At 42.6% G+C, this 14,965-nt stretch overlaps 2 protein-coding genes across 5 annotated transcripts in view; one reads left to right on the plus strand and one right to left on the minus strand.

Moving 5' to 3' along the window:
- Positions 1–7,281: 7,281 nt before the first annotated feature.
- ATP5MPL (ATP synthase membrane subunit 6.8PL) lies at positions 7,282–14,783 on the minus strand. Of its 3 annotated transcripts, none has more exons than XM_029598055.1 (4): positions 14,704–14,783; positions 9,500–9,623; positions 8,894–8,914; positions 7,282–7,540 (listed from the first exon to the last, which is right to left on the minus strand). In XM_029598055.1, exons 2-4 carry the CDS (start codon positions 9,621–9,623, stop codon positions 7,515–7,517), a joined length of 171 nt encoding a protein of 56 aa, XP_029453915.1. In that variant the 5' UTR covers positions 14,704–14,783; the 3' UTR covers positions 7,282–7,514. The 3 variants fall into 3 exon arrangements, with proteins under 3 accessions (XP_029453915.1, XP_029453913.1, XP_029453914.1); XM_029598053.1 differs by lacking the exon at positions 14,704–14,783 and adding an exon at positions 12,328–12,438; XM_029598054.1 differs by lacking the exon at positions 14,704–14,783 and adding an exon at positions 11,399–11,550.
- Positions 11,616–14,965, plus strand: part of TDRD9 (tudor domain containing 9) — a 292,409-nt gene continuing 289,059 nt past the window's right edge. For both annotated transcript variants that reach the window (XM_029598050.1, XM_029598051.1), the window contains exon 1: positions 11,616–11,873. In XM_029598050.1, the coding sequence (XP_029453910.1) occupies positions 11,734–11,873 (140 nt within the window). In that variant the 5' untranslated portion in view covers positions 11,616–11,733. The remainder of the gene's footprint in view (positions 11,874–14,965) is intronic.

The raw sequence follows: 14,965 nt of genomic DNA on the forward strand, positions 1-14,965 counted from the left end.
TTTTATTTGTTTTATGAGGAATGGTAGTTCTGTTTTTCCATTGTTACACTCAGAATCTGGCTTCTTAGGGTTTCCATTTCAGTTTGTCTAATTAGTGATTCTTTATTCTGCATTTGGTGAGGGTCTGTCTCTGCTCTGTGCATGTGACTATGATGAGAGATCCTGCTAGCGTGTCTGTGTAGGGATCTATTGCAATCGGGGTTGTTTTGTTTCCTCGGTACATGGTGCATTGGTATTCTGGGACCCAGTGTAATATTTACAGTGCTGCTTTTTCACAGGCAGGGTTATTGTTGTTTGAGTCCTTGGTGATATTACTGTTATGTTACAATATGTTAAGGGTTGCTGTATAGATTTTGAGAGTCTTTTTTGCGGGATTTTGTGTTAGTTCACAATGTGTCTGGCAGTGGAAGGTGTTTGTGTTGCTATTACTGTGAGGTGATACCAGAATTTGAAAATATATATTTTTTTTGATGAGTTGTAAAGGAAACACCCAAGCTCCATTGTTGGGTGAATTTCCATGGATGCACAGTATGTTACAGAAATGGAGGTGCAGGATTTATATTGACATTCTTTTCCTTCCTGTATACTTTCCAGACATCCCTTGCAAGACACATCTGTGGTTAAGACTGCGTTGTGAGGAGGAGAACTGAATAATGCCCCCTTGGACAGGGTGGAGTCTAGGAACCACCATGTTATGTCCCATCTCATCTCGGAAATCAACGATAACTTCTGTGTCAACGGTTGTGAATGTTGTTTCCATTGACATTTTAGTCCCCATTGCAGGTGTCTCATGTGTAGCCTGGTGTTGGGAACCATAAAAATAGCCGCTGGCATGTGGCCTAGGCCTATTAAGATTTGTCTCGCCAAAGGTCTCGGAGTATGGTCCAACACCTGGAGAAGATGATGCAATTGTGATATTCTGTCGTTTGGTAGGTATGCCTGGTTGCAAGTGGTGTCCAGGCATGCTCCTATGGATTGCAGTTGTTGTGTTGGTTGTAGGTGTGATTTTTGAAAGTTGATCACTAGTCCTAATTCCTGTAAGCAGTCTATCACCTGATGGAGGTGACAGATTAAAATGGTTGGAGTTGAGGCGATTATCAGCCAATCGTCCAGATATGGAAAGATTCCTTGTTGTCTGAGATGAGCCACCACCACAACCATACATTTGGTGAAAACCCTGGGTGCAGCAGATAGTCCAAAGGGAAGAACTTTGTACTGGTAGTGATGATGCTTGTAGCGGAAGAACAGGTATCGCCATGAGAATGGATGAATTGGAATACGTGTGTACGCATCCTTTAGATCGATGGAACACATCCAGTCGTTGGGTTGAATCAGAGGTAAGATCGATTTCAACGATACCATTTTGAATTTCTCTTTGGTTAGGAATTTGTTCAATTCTCGCAGGTCCAGTATGGGACGAAGGCCACCCGACTTCTTGGGTATGAAGAAGCATGGGGAATAAAACCTCTCCTGTTGGATTTTTGGGGAAATTCGTCAAATGGCCTGCTGTTTGCAAAGCAACGCAATTTCCTCTCCAGTTGTGGTTGGAAACTTTGACCCTTTAGAGTGGAAAAGTGAGGTAGTATGGGTTTTATGGCGAAATGGAGTTGATAGCCGTGACGTACTATGTCTAAAACCCATTGATCAGTTGTTATTCTCTCCCAGGTAAGAATGAATTCTGCCAGGTGGTGCTTGATGTAGTGGTGGCGGCTGGGTTATTAAAAAGATGGCGTTGATTTTACTGCAGCAGTTGGTTGTTGTGTCTGCTGTCTTTGGTTACATCGCTTACCCCTACGTTGAGTTGGGTTGTGTTGTTGCGGTGGAGGGTCCTGGTAAGATGGATATGCCTGTGTACGAAAGGCTTGATAAGACCTGTAAGGTCTACGGGCATAGGATTGTCTACAACTAGATCCCACATAACGATGCGTGGTCGAGTAGCGAGGTTGTGATGTTAAGGATTGGACTGCTAGAGCTTCCTCTTTTAATTTTCCGACTGTCTTGAAATCGTTCTCCGAACAGGTTGTCTCCTGTCACGGGAGGTTCGTTAGTTTCTCGTGCAAATCTTCTCATATCATACTAGAACGTAACCATGCCAACCTACGGGCTGTGATGGCTGTTGCAGATGCTCTGGAAGATGTTTCAAATCCCTCATATATCGACCACAGAAGGTGTCGAGAACACTCCTCCATGTCATGAAGAGGCGGTGGTATGTGATCTGCAGTCGAGGAAAGCATACCTTTTGTGGCCTGTATGCACTCATATAGGTATTGTACCATGTAGAATTGATGGTGCATAATTTATTTATTTATTTATTTATTTAACATTTTTTATATACCGAAGTTCTAGCAACAATGTTGCTAATCACTTCGGTTTACATATAACATTGGAGTGACTTAACAAGTGTGTCTTACGTTGAATGTACCACAACTCGTTGAATGTACCACAACCACAACTCGTTGTGGTACTCGTTGTGGTTGTGGTACATTGAATGTACCACAACTCGTTGAATGCGTGCATTCAACGAGTTGTGGTACATTTTCCTGCCAAACTCATCTAAATATCGGTTGTCTTTGGCTGGTGGATATGAGGCATGAGACTTTGCTTTTTTGAATCTTTGCATTGCAGACTCTACCACAACTGAAGCATGTGGTAGTTGCAGCATAGAGTCAGGTGATGTTTTATTGCATGCGAAATTTTATATCCGTTTTCTTTGAAACCGCTGCCAGAGAGTAAGGTGTTTCCCAAGATTTCTGTAAGACTGTATATGTAACAGTTCCTGTGGTGAGAGAGATGTTGGTTCTCTCGGAGCATCGAAAATCTTTAGGAGACCAAAGGTTTCTGATCTAGGGTTTGTCTCCTTTTGTACCTCCACATGCAATATCGTGCCCAATTTTTCTAAACATTTTGGGTATGTCAGGTCCTCTGGAGGGGAATACGGTTCATGCGGTTGTTCTTGCAAAGCCAATGGGAATCCGGTAGATGACGATGGGGATGTTTGCGGAGACAGAGAGTCAATAGGTGTATCTTATTTATTTATTTAAGGTTTTTTTATACCGGCATTCATGAACTCGTTCACATCATGTCGGTTTACAGATAACAGGGGTGCGAATAATACAACCAAACATAAATAACGTGATGAAGAGAAGCAGTTACAATTAACAAGGGCTAATGAACTGGGAATGTAAGAAATAGAGAGAGATAGAGGAGGTTAATTATATACAAAAGTACAATATAAATATGGGGTCTCATATATACAGTCTCTGAGTAGAGAATTTATTTGTGGTGCATATTAGGTAGAGTTCGGGAAGGCTTGCCTGAAAAGCCATGTCTTGAGTCTTTTCCTAAAGGTTAGGAGACATGGTTCGTTTCTGAGTTCTGGAGGGATGGAGTTCCATAACGGTGGGCCTGCAGTGGAAAGGGCTCGGTCTCTTAAGGTGCTGTGATTAGTGGTTTTCGTGGGTGGAACAATGAGGCATCCTCTGTAGGCTTCCCTGGTCGGTCTTGTGGATTTGTGTACGCGGGGAGGAATTTGTAGATCGATTGTGGTATGTTGGTGAATGATTTTGTAAATCAAGGTGATGGATTTATAAATGACTCTGAAATGAATTGGTAACCAGTGGAGGTCTTGTAGCACTGGGGAGATATGGTCTCTTTTCTTAGTGTTTGTCAGTAGACGGGCTGCTGCGTTTTGGACCATTTGGAGCGGTTTTGTGTATGAGGAGGGGAGGCCAAGTAAAGTGGAGCAGCAGTAGTCCAATTTCGAGAAAATGAGGGCTTGGAGGATGGTTCTGAAGTCTTTGGCGTGGAAGAGTGGTCTTATCCTTTTTAAAACTTGCAGTTTATAGAAACAGTCTTTGGTGGTTTTATTGATGTGGGCTTTGAAGTTCAGTTTATTGTCGATTAGTACACCTAGATCTCTCACATGAGTGGTTTGTAGGTTGGTTGGCAGAGAAGTTGTGAGATTGTTATCAGGAGTTATGAGTAATACCTCAGTTTTGGCGGAGTTTAGTACCAGATTTAGGCTGTTGAGGAGGCTTTTGATTTCTAGGTGACAGGATTCCCAGTATTCAAGGGTTTTGAGTATGATTCTTTGATGGGGATCAGGATCTGGATGTCATCTGCATAGAGAAAGTGTATTAAATTGAGGTTGATGAGGAGTTGACATAGTGGTAGGAGGTAAATATTAAAGAGTGTAGGGGATAAGGAGGAACCTTGTGGGACTCCGATGGTCGAGTCGTGGCGTGATGATTCTTTATTCTGGATTTTTACCTTGTAGCCTCTGTTGGTTAGAAATGATTTGAACCAGGAGAGCGCTAAACCAGAGATTCCTATCGCAGCTAGCTGTTTGATGAGGATAGCGTGGTTTACGGTATCGAAAGCTGCTGAGAGGTCCAGAAGGATCAATAGAAAGGATTGACCTTTGTCTATGCCTAAGATAAGTAGATCTGTTAGGGAGGTAAGTAGGGATTCTGTGCCCCGATTTTTGCGGAATCCATGTTGTGAGGCGGATAGAATTTTGTTGTCTTCGATGAAATCTGATAGTTGGGAGTTCACAAGCCTTTCCATGATCTTGGCTATGAAGGGGAGATTAGCTATTGGACGGTAGTTGTTGGGGTCTTTTAGGTCCAGGTTGGGTTTTTTTAAAAGAGGTTTGAGTGAGGCTTGTTTGAGGTCTTCTGGGAAGGAACCTTGGGAAAGCGAGCAGTTGATGATGTCCGCTAATGTTTTAGAGATGGTGTCTGGTATTGAGAGGAGAAGTTTTGAGGGAATATGGTCTGCTGGGTGTGAAGATGGTTTCGTTCTTCTAAGGATGGTTTGGATTTCGGAAGACGAAGTGGGTTCAAACATTTCAAGATGAATGTTTTTGATGTGAGGCATTAGGGCTGGAGTTAGGGGGATGATATTGGAGGGAAGTTGAGTAAGAAGATTTGTGATTTTGTTTTGAAAGAAGAGAGCAAGTTGAATTGGTGAAATTGGACATTTTGCTATTGGAGATGCCGGAGGCTCCACCAACTGTTCTCTAGAGGTATGTATATTGTGTTCCGGAGAACTCACAGATAGTTTGTTAGACATCTTAAAAGATGATTGAAGTGTTTCGTAAAAACCTGCTAACGATTGGGATAATTGAAAAAATGCCTCCTTTGTTTGAGGAGGCATTGTTAAATGACCAGATTGTTTCGGTAACTCACATGGTTTAGGTTGCACCGGAGGAATTTGAGGGGAAGCACTTGGCACCTCATACTTCTGCCCCCTCCTGCCGTCTGTGGTCCTATTGGAATTATCTGAGGATGTAGATGCAGCAGAGGAAGTGATTTGTATGATGTCTTTACGAGATAAGGTGCCTGCACTTCGTGTGTGGGATGACTTAGAAGTAGACGGGCTCACTTCCCATGCATCCCTCATCTTCCCAGGTTTTTGATGTGAGTGACGTGATCGCCTATGGTGATGGGGTCCTGTGTGGAGTCCACTTCCTGACGGCGATAGTCTTATACATTTTGATTTCACCTCTATAGAATTGGAATCTGAAGAGGTGGAATACAGTACCTCTGGAGACTGATGTCTTCGTTTTAACCCATGTGGTATTGAATGATATGGGTGTTTGGACTGATGAAGTTCACTGTGCTTCGATTTCCTTGTTGTCGTGTGCTCCAATGCCTTTGGCACCATATGCGCAGATGTTTACTGTAAATTATGCGCATATGTCGACTTGTGCGCATAAGTTTAGCGCTGTGCGCGCAGATGTCTTCGGTGCTGTTGTTTCCGGCACCGAGTGCGCAGATGTCTTCGGCGCCTTGTGCACTGTTGTCAGCGATGTGTGCGCCGATGTCTTGTGTGCTGATGTCTGTTTGGGCATAGAAGGTTTATGCGCCAATGGTGATTTAGGCACAGAAGGCACTTTGGGCGCATAAGTTATAGGCGTCGTTGTTTCCTGCGCCGACCTCCGAGGCTCTGTCGGTCCTCTTGGATCCGATGGCCTATGTCGTTTCGGCAAGTCCTTACCTCCAAGCCTGGAGCGTTGAGGATCCCATGACGACACTCATTTTTGTAATGGAACCGTTGTTGTCGAGGGGCCAGGTGAAGAATGAGCCTCCGATGGCTCCAAAAAATTGAAAAGTTCCCGAATCCTATAAGCCCACTGTTTTGGGGCTCTTGGGGACATTTGGGCACAAAATTCATAATTCTTGAAATTGTGTTCTGGCCCCAGGCATCGGTAACATTGGTCATGGCAATCCGTGACCGACATTACCTTGCCACAGGTACAGTGTTTAAACCCTGACTTTTTTGACATTTCTTCAGAAAAACAATAAACGCTGAGGAGAAGTCAGCCCCGCGTGCAATCCCGCTCGCGGAAAAAACAGACTGAGGAGAATCTGTTACTTTCCTGCACGGGAACACACGCGCAGCCGCAGAGACCAAAAATCTAATCTCTGCTTGTTAAAGCTCCGCCTCCCGGACCTGATCGGCAGATCCCATGACAGCATGGCTAATTCAGCCCTGCTATCAACGGAAAATGAGAAATTATTTTAGGAAGTATCCTGTTATTTTTTTTTTGCCTCAACTGTTAAAATTTTTCCTGATTTAGCCTCTACTACTAAAATTCAGCAAAAAGATTTTTATCTCTTCGTCAGGATGTTGTTTCTCTAGGTTTTTCCTTTGTTCTTCACTTTCCATGTAAATGTATAATTAAAAAAAGGAGAAGTATGATTTTTTTTTCCTTCCTGAACAGCTAAAATCTTTCGTCGAGTCCCGTAGGCCACTTCCTTCCTTCCCTGTTTATTCCTTAGTTAATTGTTTCTGGTGTATTCTCCCTTAAACCTTTCTTCTCCTCTCAGTTTTCTTTTTGAATCTCTGCTCGGAGTGGATTTTTTACTTCATTGAAATTTATCTTGGAAGTTTTTTTTGTAATACTGAATCTTCACATATTTGTTACAAACTATTGTTATGTTTGTAAATTTAAAATTTTATAAATAAAAAAAAAAAAGGCAGTACCTAGTGAGTGACTGGAATGCTGAAATGCAAAATATGCAGGATGAGAGAAACTATACTAGTTATAATGCATCAGTAAAAGATGCATTTTGGAGTCTGCTGTGAAGATGTCAATTGCAGTACTACTAAGAACTGGAAATTATTTTTCTAATTCAGTTGCAAATTGTGCGGCCATATACAGTGCCAGATAATACAGTAAGAACACAGGATATGTCTAGTTACCCATATGAATAACACGTTCTTATATACTGACCTATTTATCTAGATGATAAAAAGTTATACTTTTCAAAATGATGACATGCTGGTCAGATTTTTTATTTTGCATGGAAAAGCACTGGTCATAATTTAAACAGAACTAAAATGCTACCCTTGAATATACTGTAAAAAAACATTCCTTTCATTACAATACTAGTATTACAGTTCAAATGTACAACAACATCTGCACAGGAACAGTTTCTTCTGTAGTAGCTTGCTTCATCTGCAGTGGACCAGTGTTTCAACATATTACTAGATCAAGGAAAAGCATCTTAATGATGGCCATGCGCAGTGGGTTCTGAAACACATATTTTGGTTATTGAAATAGAATATTTTACTGAAATGAAAAAAAAAACAAACAAAAAACCAAAAACCAAAACCCAACCAAACAAAAAAAACAAACAAACAAAAACAAGATAATAAACTACAAATATAAATACCTGGTAATATATGCAGGCAGACTAGGTTAGGTTTCCACAGAATGCAAGAGGCAGACCCAAGAAGGAGAATCTTGGCTTCCAATGTAAAAGCATAGAGTTTAACAGGTCTGCCTTTTGTAACTTCTGGAGACCTAATCTGGTCTCTTTGCAGCAAGCTATAAAAACAGAATTGTATCCCTTTCCTACAGTTTATAATGCATAAATTCTAGCTACCCCATCACAATTTCCAAAATGCTAATGTACTAATTTTAATAAATAATAAGGTGCCATATTGGGTCAGACTGAGTGTGTATCAAGCCCAGTATCCTGTTTCCAAACGTGGCCAATCCACTGTTTTATTCTTGTTATAATGAGCAAAACAACGAGGATCTGATGACTTTTGGAGAGTATTTACATATTCTGTCACTTAATTCTTCCTGTTGCTTTATTAAGATTTTTTTTTTTTTGCTGCTTTTGCAAATCTATGCACATTTATCAGTGAAATTCATGGTTAATGGTTTTGATTGTATTGAATGATTAGTGCTTGAGACAATGTTAGCTTAACACAAAATACTGAACATTGCACTGTAAATAATTAAGCACAGGTTTCAAAACGCAACAGAAGAAATTAAGTCCTGACTGCATTCTTCCCATTGAAACTGAGGAATCCAAGCCAGCAAAACCCCTGTGTTGCTTGACTGCAGTGTCTAATAACATGTTCAATATGATCTAGTCCCCCATTAGAGCACATGAGGAATATTTTTTTAAATGTCACAGTCAAATTAAAGATCAGATGTAGACTTGCAGAATTATATTCACTTTCACTTCATATCCTTTAATTTTATACCTCATTTGTCAGGAAAATATTGCTGTCAGCAATGCAGAGAATGTAAAAAGTCACTTAAGACAAGATGTTCATAGCTTTCCATATGCACACAATGAGAACTATTTAGTACACCTGGCTCTTAGATTAGTGCAACTTTATCCTGTTTTGCAGTTTTTTGGCTGGAATAGTTTTAGTTCTTTGCTGTTCTAACCTGGAAGACTAAAAATTATAGCTGGAATACCAAAATTTCACATTCTGGTATTCTACTGCAATTACTTTTTCATTTGAGTTCTCCTGTTATAATATAAATATTTATTCTAACTTATTTGATATCAACTTTATACTTGTTTGTGCTTATGATGTATATATATCCTACACTTCAGTTTAAATACATTAAAATACTTACTGTCTTTCACTGCTTTTTTCCCTAAAATAAAAAATGGACATTATAAATTAACATCTAAAATAAATGCACATTCATGTTTCATGTTACAAGACTAACATAGCTTAACAAGCAAACTTACTAGGGAGGTTTACAAAACCATGTGTCAAAGCCATTAACTACATATGCAACTATAACCAAAAGATTGTATTTAGAACAATCGTCTTTATTATGTATGACAGAACTAAACAGAAAATATTGTAGTTGAAAAGTGGTTGTCACTAAAATTTTAGACTCATATTCCTAAGTACTGCAGTTTGTACTTCTGTGCCCATTTCTGCACATTTGTTATAACTGCCCAATTAAATTATCTAATCTTACATAGTTACTTTTCTTTGACTAGTGTAATGCAGTTTGAAACAACACAGATACCCCAGTTGTGGATTTCCTGTCTATAACTATTTGTAAGTTGACATAGTTGCTGTTCATTTCATAGAACAGGCTGTGATAATTACATAAATCAGTGCAGGAGGACCACCAGATTAGGAAAATGTCAGGGAACAGAAAATTCCCCGATGCACTGCTGAAAAACATAAAACAACTGTGGCTAGAAACATCACACAAACTTACCACCGTATGAAAGTCTGTAGTACAGGTAACCCATAATGCCAACGCCAACCCACATCTCTTGGTAAGCTTGTGTGTAGTATGGCTTCATTTCAGTCCACCAAGTTTTAATTGCACGTTTCAGCATCTGAAATAAGAAAACAATTATGATTTCCTTTAAGTCATTTATGTGTTTTCCAACTTAGGAAAATAGGCTTTAAAAAGAAGACTACTTCAATTCATAAAAATGACTAACCTACATCCCATTATTTCTTTGTATATATGTTTTTCTCCAAATATACAATAATAAATTTGATTTCTTATTATCATACTATATTCAGCTTAAACCAGCATTAAAAGGCCAATTCTGACTGGTTAAGTAAAAATATCCCACCTCCAGAGGGGAATAACTGATACTAGAAGACTGCAGATGATACTAAGATCTGCAACAGAGGAAGTAGAGAGAATGAGAAGGGATTTAAGGAAGCTGGAAGAGTGGTCGATGATATGGCAGCTGGGATTCAATGCCAAGAAGTGCAGAGTTATGCATCTGGGGTGTGGTAATTCGAAAGAACTGTATGCTTTGGGGGGTGAAGGGCTGCAGTGCATGGAGCAGGAGAGAGACCTTGAGGTGATAATGTCTAACGGTTTGAAGTTGACGAAACAATGTGACAAGGCGATAGCCAAAACCAGAAGAATGCTAGGCTGCATAGAGAGAGCAATATCAAGTAAGAAAAGGGAAGTGATAGTCCCCTTGTACAGGTCCTTGGTGAAGCCTCACCTGGAGTACTGTATTCAGTTCTGGAGACTGTATCTCAAAGGAGATAGGATGGAGGCAGTCCAGAGAAGGGTGACCTAAATGGTGGGTGGTCTCCAACAAATGACTTATGAGGAGAGGTTGAAGAACCTGAATATGTATACCCTGGAGGAGAGGAGAAGCAGGGGTGGTATAATACAGACCTTCAGATCCTTGAAAGGTTTTAATGATCCATGGACGTCAACAAACCTTGTCCATTGGAAACAATTTAGTAGAACTAGGGGTCTTCCAGGGAGGAAGACTTAGAGAACCAATATCAGGAAATATTTCTTCACAGAGAGGGTGCTGGATGCCTGGAATGCCCTTCCTGAGGAAGTAGTGAAGACTAAAACTGTGAAGAATTTCAAAAGGGCATGGGATAAACACTGTGGATCCCTAAAGGCTAGAGAATGGGAATAAATAAAAAAGCTTGGGGATAACCTGCACGGAGCGGCAGTTACTACCTTGGGAAGCTTTTTGGTCTTTTTCTGCAGTCATATGGTAGGAAAGCAGCAGTTCCAGAGATCACACAGAACAAGAAAACAGAGCTGACAGCCAGCACAAAGAAATGAACACTAGGAATCAAGGGTGGGGGATCAGGGGAGGAGGAAGGCAAACAAGAAACAGTAGCTAACAAGGAAAAACCATAGTAGGCGTCATTGTGAGATAATTACGCTTGCTGATTGTTAGCACAATCAACGTCATCTCACAATAATGTTCGCTGCTGGTAGACTTCCATACCCAGATGTGCGAAGCATAATGACATAGCTTATGAATAAATGCTTCTAAAGCTTTGAAGAACTTTTGGACAATGTGATCCTTTACCAGTCCTCTTTATTAGCCACTAATGACCGTGTTGATCTGGTTGTTCCACCTCTATTATAAGTTATATAAAACGTGGTAGCTTACTGCTATTAAGAATTATTTTTATAATTCTTTTTTCCAGTCTTATCAATGACAGACAAAAAGCTTTACCATGGGGGTCTGAAAACGTGCTGCAGACCCCATCCCGGTCTGCGGCATTATCTTATCCGGCGGGGAGGGGGGAAAGCCCTGCAGAGCCACTGTCGCTAGAAGCCCTTCTTGAATTTTCATTCTTAGGAAACCTCCGCCCTCCATAGACCTACCGTGTGATCCAAGCCCGCACACGCAGGCTCTTTCCACTTGGCGACCGCCCCGATCTGCACCGGCCTAGGAAGGTCACCGGCGGCGCGGGCAGTGACTTCTGGGAGCCGAGGAGCTGGCGGAGCAATTGCTTTCCGGAAGAGCGGCACGAGGGCACTCCCGGCCGCAGCGCCCCCTACCGTGGCGGACCGCCCGCGCAGCGACGGCCTTTCCCGAGCAGTTCGCGCCTTCTAACGTCAGTGCGCGTGCGCCCTGCCCTCAGTCGTGTGACGGATAAGAGCATAAGATAGCGGCAGCACGTGCAGATCAGCGCGGACTTAAGCGAAGTTAGCGCACCATGCTGAAGAAACTCAGCATCGAGCAAATCAACGATTGGTTTACTATCGGCAAAAATGTTGCCAACATTCAGCTACTGGGAGAGCTGGCTCGGCCGCCGTATGCGTCGGCTAACGCGGATCTTACCGCCGAGCAGACGAAGTAAGTAGCTATTAGTAACACGTGCGGGCAATTTAGGGGCTGCCGGCTCTTCGGCTTCTTTTTCCCGTTAACGGGGGAGGCTTAGGCTTTGTGGTGAGAATAGTCTGCCCCTTAGCATGTGCATTCCTGGAGCCATGCGTTCGTGCACTCTTATTGCAGCAGCTCTCTCCTCCGCCCATGGCGTGGGGTAAATCCAGTGTTTCCCAACCTTTTCAAGACCAAACGTTAACAAAAAATACGGTAGGACTCTCCATTCTCTGCGGAGCAAGCACCGTAGATATGGAAAGGACGCATAAAGCTAAAAGAGGAGCAAGGGAAGCAGTAGAAGCCCCAGCAATCTCTCTTTTCCAAACTTTGAAGGGGGGCCAGACAGGCAGTCACGATGGATTAACTCCTACATACTCGTGCAGGAGACGGAAGGAGGCGGCGTGGCCAGCCCGCACTGTTAAGTTACCTTTGTTGCACGCGGAAGCCAGACCTCCTTCACTGTTGCTACTTCGGAAACTGGGAGGGAGTCACTTCCCTCGCTCGGTGCTTCTCTCTCCATGCCTGGGTATGAGACAACAGGTGGAAAGTTCAAATGAGGGGCGAGGATGAGGCGCTACTTTGTGCAATAATCAGGCCGATGCAGTAAAGAGCGTCCGCTCTCCTGTGACTTTTATTGAATCGGCCTGTATATAGGGCACCAACAGGCCGTTGCAATATGGACGCGCTAAAAAGGCGTGCCCAAACCGGTCGCTCTGTGTTTGAACGTATGCACAATCACCTCTCCTGGGCATCCGATGTAATAAGCAAACGAGTGTTGCGCCAAAAGGGAAACTCTTGGGATAAATTGTGTGTTCCTAGTGTGTTCATGGCATCGGGTGCCCAGGAGACATGGCTGGGCACCTGTTAGGAAAACAAACGCTCAATTTACCAGCGTACTTTTTTTTTCCCGTGGCAGCTATTGTACCTGCATAATATACACATGCAATATTCAAGGCCTGGAGCCTTGTATCAGTTGTGTTTTGTTTTGCATGGTGCTACTTTCAGTGGTTCTTCCTACTTAATATTGCAGCAGTGCTAAATAGAAGGAACCACAGTAAAGCAGGATTTTTGTTTGTAAATTGAGCCCTTAATGTGCGGGAAGACTTTATCCCTGCTCCAGGCAGGTGTAAAATTTTATGGGTTACAAAGTGCACCATGGGTGCATGGGGATTTTTTGCATTTTAAGGTAATAGCTATAGCCTCATCTATATGGCATTTACATGTGATGAGCGCTATTTGCTATGGCTTTGTTTGACCGCACTGATCCTCTTATTGCTTCAAGGGTTATGGACACGTGTCCAACTGTTAAGCTGGGTGCACAGAATTTCATCTGCCTGTAAGTGGGGCTCAGCTATCTGCATCCTGCATGCTGATCATTAATCATCATACTCAGAAGTTCATGGTATAGCTAGGAAGAGGAGGCAAACATGATTACCCTTGGTCTTAGAAAATAGCTCCTACACATTTTAAAGCTACCACTGGTGTTGCTTCTTGCTGTGAGGAGCTGAGACCAGAGTCCAGATGCTGGCCAGGATTTGAGCATCAGGCAGTGGTGACTTTTCCATGGTGCATCTAAGCAGGTCTGAAGGCACACCAGTGTGCCATTGGTTGGGAAATCCTGGTATAAACACAGAGGATCTCTTACTGACAAGATGGAAACAAAACACTGAGGTAGTCTGCATGGGAGTAGTGGTTCAACCCCAAACCACACAGAAATTATATTGTGCTTCCAAGAAAGACATGGAGGTAACTTTTACAGAGCCACAATTAAAATCATAAAAACCATGCTGGGCAGACTGGATGGCCATTTTGGTCTTTTTTTTTTTTTTTTTTTGACTCTCATTCACTATGTCCTTCCCTGATATATTTTCCGTTCTACCTTTCCAGATTTTTTCTTCTCCACTCTTAAATTTCTCATAGTCCTCACTTCTAGTCCCCTCCCTTCTCTTCTCCCTCTCTTTTCCAGGTTCTGGCTTGACTGTGTTCTCTAATCTTGTTTCCAATCTCCCTTATTGGTCTGTTTTAATAACTCATCTCTCCTCTTTCCCCCCTCTCTGAAGCCTATAAAATAATGAGTGGAACAGGTAAATGTAAATCTGTTTACACTTTCAAAAAGAACAAAGACTAAGGGACATCAATGAAGTTACTAAGTAGTACATTTAAAACAAACACTTTTTTCCCCCACTCAACACATAACTAAGCTCTGGAATTTATTGCCAGAGGATATGGTGAAAGCTCCCTCCTCTGTCTTAGCGGTGTGAGCCAATGATACCCTTCAGCCTCCTCAGTCTTCTGACCTGTGTACAGGCTGCCTCTGCTTCCTCCTCCTGACTCAAACAGGCCATTATCTTCCTGCTAGGACAGTCCTTTCACTTGGGGATTTCCCTGATCCTCAGCTGCTGGAGATAGAATAAGGTCATGAAGGCGTGTGTACTCTTTACTATAAGGGAGAAGAGGTAGGCCTAGGTCCACACCTAGGAGGGAGAGCGTACTCCCCAAGCAGTTGTGAAAACCATGCAGAAAGCACTTAAGAACTTGACTTGATTGGCTTATATTCAAGTTTGGAGGCTATTTAAAGCTTTCTGCCAGAAACAGAAGACCTCCCTCCATTGAAAGTGGAGCAGGCTGGGCCCTGAGAATCACAAACACGCATGTCCCTGGACAGGAATGTGATGGAAGGGTGCTGGCAGTGTGTGGCTCGACCTGCTTATCTGCTTCTTCAGTGCCCTAGGCGGGTGCTCATCTTGCCCGCCCACCCAGTGCTGGATCCTGAAAGTGGCCTGAGCTGGCTCCTCTTGCCTACCTTGTGCGTCCTTTGCTCCCTGGCAGCTGCCTAATGAGGCTTGAGTGCAGCCAGCACTGGTCCCATTTTTCCTTCAGGAGCTTTCCCTTTGTATGGATGTTGCAGAGCTTGCCAGGCACTGTGGCATCACTTTCACTCACCGGCCCTTGTGACAGAACTTGTCGTGTAACAAAGAGGGCAGCTGACAAGGTCAACAGAAAATGCCTCAAAAAGCATTTTCTTTGGCCAGATGCTACCAACTCAAAAATAGACTTGACAAGAG

The sequence above is a fragment of the Rhinatrema bivittatum genome, chromosome 4 (genome assembly GCF_901001135.1).
Source record: "Rhinatrema bivittatum chromosome 4, aRhiBiv1.1, whole genome shotgun sequence".
Taxonomy (NCBI): domain Eukaryota; kingdom Metazoa; phylum Chordata; class Amphibia; order Gymnophiona; family Rhinatrematidae; genus Rhinatrema; species Rhinatrema bivittatum.